The sequence below is a fragment of the Bos grunniens genome, chromosome 7 (genome assembly GCF_055505025.1).
Source record: "Bos grunniens cultivar Pamir isolate PY7600 chromosome 7, Bosgru_T2T1.0, whole genome shotgun sequence".
NCBI classification, from domain to species: Eukaryota; Metazoa; Chordata; class Mammalia; order Artiodactyla; family Bovidae; genus Bos; species Bos grunniens.
The window spans coordinates 7,211,289-7,217,413 of record NC_141171.1 but is presented as its reverse complement, the minus strand read 5'-3'; the positions used below and the strand labels follow the sequence as shown (position 1 = coordinate 7,217,413).

At 43.6% G+C, this 6,125-nt stretch overlaps 1 protein-coding gene across 1 annotated transcript; it reads right to left on the bottom strand.

The window, feature by feature from the left end:
* Positions 1-2,610: 2,610 nt before the first annotated feature.
* On the bottom strand, positions 2,611-3,667 carry LOC147368195 (olfactory receptor 10H2-like). The gene has a single exon (XM_086413418.1). The coding sequence runs from the start codon at positions 3,665-3,667 to the stop codon at positions 2,678-2,680; it is 990 nt and encodes a 329-aa protein (XP_086269544.1). The 3' UTR covers positions 2,611-2,677.
* Between the last annotated feature and the right edge of the window lie 2,458 nt (positions 3,668-6,125).

Genomic DNA, 6,125 nt, shown 5'->3' with positions numbered 1-6,125 from the left:
AATGTTCCCTTGGTATCTCTAATTTTCTTGAAGTGACCTCTAGTCTCTCCCATTCTATTGTTTTCCTTTATTTCTTTGCATTGATCACTGAGGAAGGGTTTCTTTTCTCTCCTTGCCATTCTTTGGAACTCTGCATTCAAATGCGTGTATCTTTCCTTTTCTCCTTTTTTCAGTTAGTTGGGAAAGCCACAACCAGCTGGTAGAAGCTATGTCCCTTATCTTTAGATCTGAAGGCTCTCATATGATATTTTCACTTTTATTCTGACAAATTGTTAATGTAACCAATTCAAGGAAAGATACCAGGTCAGCCCTTACCTAATCACCCTGTCAGAACCTTCCCAGTGTCTTTCAACTGGGGAATCCAGATACCTCTTCTTTTTTTTTTGAGTTTAAGTTCAAGGAAATCTATTTCTTGCAGTGAGGAGTTTATAACCACTGAATAAATCTCAGGATAATCATTCAAGACAAGAAATTTGAGGCCCAGAAGAAACCTTCCAGTCTGGACTTGCCAAGAAGATGGACAGACACAAGAAGCCCTTGCTGGTACCAAGGCTCTGGATACTCATAGGGTTCAGGCAAAGGAGAGAAGTCTGTTCTGTGTCCCTTCATGGTCTCCAAAAGTGTTAAAGAAAAACACACATGAGAGTTGTGAGTTTAGTTTTATTCAAGATCTTACTGAGGATTTTAGCCCAGAAGACAGCCTTTCAGTAACTCTGAGGGGACTGCTCTGAAGATAAAGCAGAAGGAGCCAGTATGTGTGTGTGTGTGTGTGTGTGTGTACATATACATATATATGTATATATATGATTTTTACCAGGGACTATGTGGAGCATAGTCCATACTAAATAAAAGTTTACTGCTAGTCACAAGGATAAAAATCTGTTAATGATTTTAGTATATATTCTATGTATGGGATGATTCAAAAATCTAGGTTCATTAAAATTCCTTTTAGGGTGTACTACTGAAACTGCACTCCTTCTCAAATGGGACTCACACTCAGCCAAAACTCATATTGGAGCTTGAACCCATGGGCTGAGACTCAAACCCAGCCACACTCAGACAGGAGCTTGATCCCACAAGCTGGAGCTGAGGAACAGACTTGAACCCACTACCTTTTCATTGAAACTGCTCACCTGGTGTCAGGACCTACTGAAGCTCGGGTTCTTTTGTCTCATCACAGAAAGAATTCAGAGGGAGACAAGGCAATGGACAAAGAACGAGTATATTAGCATAGGATGCTTGCGAGAGATACAAGCAGTCAGGCAAGGGAGTGCAGCCCTGAGAACAATGAGGGCTACATTTTTATAATCAAAGGAAAAGAAAGGAGGGGGAGACCACCTTCTTTCTCATTTTGGGATAGATGTCAAGGGTTAAGTCCTTAATTCTTCCTTTGACCATATATATGGTCTAACCAGGACTATCATGGCACTATTTAAATCATATATATATTAGCAGAAGTGTGGTAACATATGCTATGATGCCCCCTTCTGCCTAATTTCTTGCCCCTTTCACCTATATTCTTGTCTTGGCTACATTCAAAAATGCTACTTTTCAAGGTCCATTAACTCCTTGACTTTATGTAACAAGATATAGACAGTATATCTATTGTCTTGTGCTTTAACTACATGTGTGGACGGTGGCTTGGCTACCGGATTCTTTTATTGAGTGGTCATTAATTTACAATCTCCTAAACTCCCTTAAAGTTCCGTCTCTGTATTCAATCCCCTAGTGGGACTTTCAAACTACTATTTACTTATCCTACTCTATCTCTTATCACTATCCACCCGTAGTTCCCTGACCAGGGGCTGAACCCACGCCCTGGTAGTGAAAGTGCTGAGTCCTAACCAATGGATTTCTAGGGATTTCCTAGAGTTACATATTTTGATTGAGATTTGATTTGTGGAACTTCTTTGCAACCCTTTGGACTGTAGCCCACCAGGCTCCTCTGTCCATGGGTTTCTCCAGGAAAGAATACTGGAGAGGGTAGCCATGCACTCCTCCAGGGGATCTTCCTGACCCAGAGATCAAACCCATGTCTCCTGCATTGGCAGGCGTATTCTTTACCACCAACACTGCCTGGGAAGACCATCCATACTTATCCATACTTACTATTTGGCAGTAAAGAGTAATGAAGTTCTGGTACATTCTACAACATAGAAAAACCTTGAACTATGTGCTAAATTAAAGGATCTACTCAAAGAGACCACATTGTGTACGATTCCATTTATATGAAATATCCAGAATAGGCAAAACAGATAAATCATCAAAGCCATTTCCTGAGTCTGGGAGGTAAGGGCATTGGGAAGAAGTAGGAAGTGATTGATAATAAAGGATGGGACATGGGTTTCTTCTCAGAGTGACAAAACTATTTTTAAATGATTAAGGTGACAACTGTATAACTCTATAAATATACCAAAGACCAATTGAATTGTGTACTTTCAATATGTGAATTATATCTCAACAAAGCTGCTTGATTAAAATACAAAATTATCAGACACACAGACAAAGGTAGGGGGAAGAAAAAGTTAATATTTATTGAGCACCTACTCAGTAGGTAATAGGTACTGTCACTCACACACACACACACACACACACACACACACACACACACACCCCAGTCTTTACAACAGCCATGCAGGGTAGTCATTATTAATCCCATTTACAGATGAGGGTATGCTCATCTTTCTACCATATTCTGACCACCTCCACACCGGCCACTCAGACGCTGGAAAGATAGTTTGCTGAGGAAAGTCTTCTTCATAGCGTTCTTCAGCTCCTTATTCCTGAGGCTGAATATGATGGGGCTCAGGAAAGGTGTGAGGACCGTGTAGGTGATGGCTATCAAGATGTTGCCTTGCTGAGAGTGGAGACCTGTGAGCTTGACATAGATGACAGAGGCGAAGCTATAGTGCACAATGACCACAGTCAGATGAGACGCACACGTGGAGAAGGCTTTGTGCCGGCCCTCGGCGGAAGGGATCCTCAAGATGGTGGCCACGATGAAGGCGTAAGAGAGCAGGATGAGGAGAAAGCAACCCAACAAGACCATGCTACAGACTAGGCCCACGCCCAGGGCCACTCCCAGTACATTATTTCCACAGGCTAACTTCATTAGCGGAGGCACGTGGCAGAAAAAATGGTGAACCTCACTGAGACCACAGAAGGGGAGGTGGAAAACGGCAGATGTCACCAGCAACCCCATGACTGAGCCTCCAGCCCAGGACCAGGCCACCAGGCAGGCGCAGCCTCGGGGGCTCATGAGCACGTTGTAGCGCAGGGGGTGGCAGATGGCCACGTAGCGGTCGTAGCCCATGACGGTGAGCAGGAAGGAGTGGGTGAAGCCAAACGTGAAGGAGAAGAACATCTGGCTGGCACAGGCCGTGAAGGAGATGGAGCGGTCGGTGGAGAGCAGGTCAGCCAGCATGCGCGGGATGATGGCGAAGGTGTAGAGGACCTCAGAGATGGAGAGGGCGCACAGCAAGAGGTACATGGGGGTGTGGAGGCTGCGCTCGCTCCAGACGGTGGCCATGATGAGCAGGTTCCCCAGCAGCGTGAACAGGTACATCAGCAGGAACAGAAGGAAGAAGACGGGCAGGAGATGCTGAGGGAAGGTGGAGAAGCCGATGAGGATGAATTCAGACACGGAGGTGTAGTTTAGCCCCAACATGGCAGCATACCTGCTTGAGGAGAGAGTGAAGACCCAGTGGGAAGGAATTTAGAGGCTCTAATGAGCCCTACCTGGGAAGACTTCCTGGAGAGGCTCCTTAAGCGCTCCAAGCCATGTTTAATCCATCTGCAAAATGGTGTTCATAATAATGATCATGCATCTTAAGTGCCCTAACACACATACTGCCACATAGCAAGAACTTAATTTAAAAAATACTGATAATAACAATAAGACTACTATTATTACTATAATTAACTCCATGCAGGACCACCCCCACCATGCTTTTCTGTCTTTGAGCATGCTGGTTGCTCTGTGCTTATCCCCATCTTCATGAGACCAACTCCTTCCGAAATTTGAAGGTCAGGCTACCCCCTAATTTCAACTTTCAGCTAGAAGCCAACTGTCCCCTACCACATGAAAAGGACTTAGGCTCAGTTTATCTCTCACCAACCCTACTTACCAGCTCACCTGGAAAAGGAGTAATATTCCTTTTTCCATAGAGAGTCTGTGGTGCTTAAATGAGGTAATGGACCTTAAAGCTCTTAGCTACTACTGACTGCTGTGTGGTCTAACTTGCATGAGTCCCTCACAGGACGTGGTCCTGACTGACATCACAATAAAGTCCTGTTCTCTGATCCCTGCTGGGCTCTCTTTCTCTGGTCACTTCCCAGTGCTATTCTCTGAAGCTCCCTGCCTCTCTTCAACTTCTATGCCACTCTCCTGTCAATAACCTTATGCTTATAAGGTTAACCAGGCACCTGCTCCATCAGCTGTACTTCTCTCACTCCCTCTGGTTCTCTCTCTCTCTCTGCCACAAGCAAGGTTGATGCAAAATAAAATACTTTTAAAAACTGGAAAGTGCATTAGTGAATGAGTGGATGAACAAAATGAGCTATATCACTACAATGGAATACCATTTAGCCATACAAATGAATAAAGAACTGATACATACTACTACGTGGGTGACCCTTAAAGAATTTATGCTGAGTGACTATTTACAATAGCTAGGACATGGAAGCAACCTAGATGTCAATCGACAGATGAATGGATAAAGAAGTTGTGTTACATATATACAATGGAATATTACGCAACTGTGAAAAGGAATGCATTCGAGTCAGTTCTAATGAAGTAGATGAACCTAGAGCATATTATACAGAATGAAGTAAGTCAGAAAGAGAAAGATAAATATCATGTATTAATGCATATGGCACCCCACTCCAGTACTCTTGCTTGGAGAATCCCATGGACAGAGGAGCCTGTTAGGCTGCAGTCTATGGGGTCGCTAAGAGTCAGACACGACTGAGTGACTTCACTTTCACTTTTCACTTTCCTGAATTTGAGAAGGAAATGGCAACCCACTCCAGTGTTCTTGCCTGGAGAATCCCAGGGATGGGGGAGCCTGGTGGGCTGCCGTCTATGGGGTCGCACAGAGTCAGACACGACTGAAGTGACTTAGCATAGCATGGAATCTAGAAAGATAGTACTGATGATTCTACTTTTAGAGGGCACCAGAGGAGATGCAGACATAAAGAACAGATTTTAGACACAGTGAGAGAAGGAGAGGATGGGATGATTTGAGAGAATAGCATTGAAACATGTATATTACTATGTGTAAAATAGATAGCCAGTGGTAATTAGCTGTGTAAGGCAGGAAATGCAAATCTGGCTCTCTGTGATAACCTAGAGGGGTGAAGTGGGGAGAGAGGTACAAGGAAGGTTTAAGAGACCAGGGACATATGTCTATCTAAGACTGGTTCATGTTGATATATGGCAGAAACCATCACAATATTATAAGTAATCATCCTCCAATTAACAATTAAAATTTTAAAAAAGAATTTATGCTGAGTGAAAGAGTCCTGTAACAAAAGACCACACATCATTGTATGATTCCATTTATTTAAAATATCAAGAATAGTAAACACATTAAGATAGAAAAGAGGTTAGTGGTTGCCAGGGAATAAGGACAGGTTTAGTGGTGACTGTTAATGGGTTCAAAATTTCCTTTTGGGGTGATGAAATGTCTTGGACCTAAATGAAAGTGATCAGTTCAGTTCAGTTCAGTCACTCAGTTGTGTTCGACTCTTTCTGACCCCATGAACCGCAGCACACCAGGCCTCCCTGTCCATCACCAACTCTCAGAGTTCACCCAAACTCATGTCCATTGAGTTGGTGATGCCATCCAACCATCTCATCCCCTGTCATCCCATTCTCCTGCCTTCAATCTTTCCCAGCATCAGGGTCTTCTCAAATGAGTCAGCTTTTTGCATCAGGTGCCAAAAGTATTGAAGTTTCAGCTTCAACATCAGTCCTTCCAATGAACACTCAGGACTAATCTCCTTTAGGATGGACTGGTTGGATCTCCTTGCAGTCCAAGGGACTCTCAAGAGTCTTCTCCAACACCACAGTTCAACAGAATCAATTCTTCTGTGCCCAGCTTTCTTCACAGTCCAACTCTCAC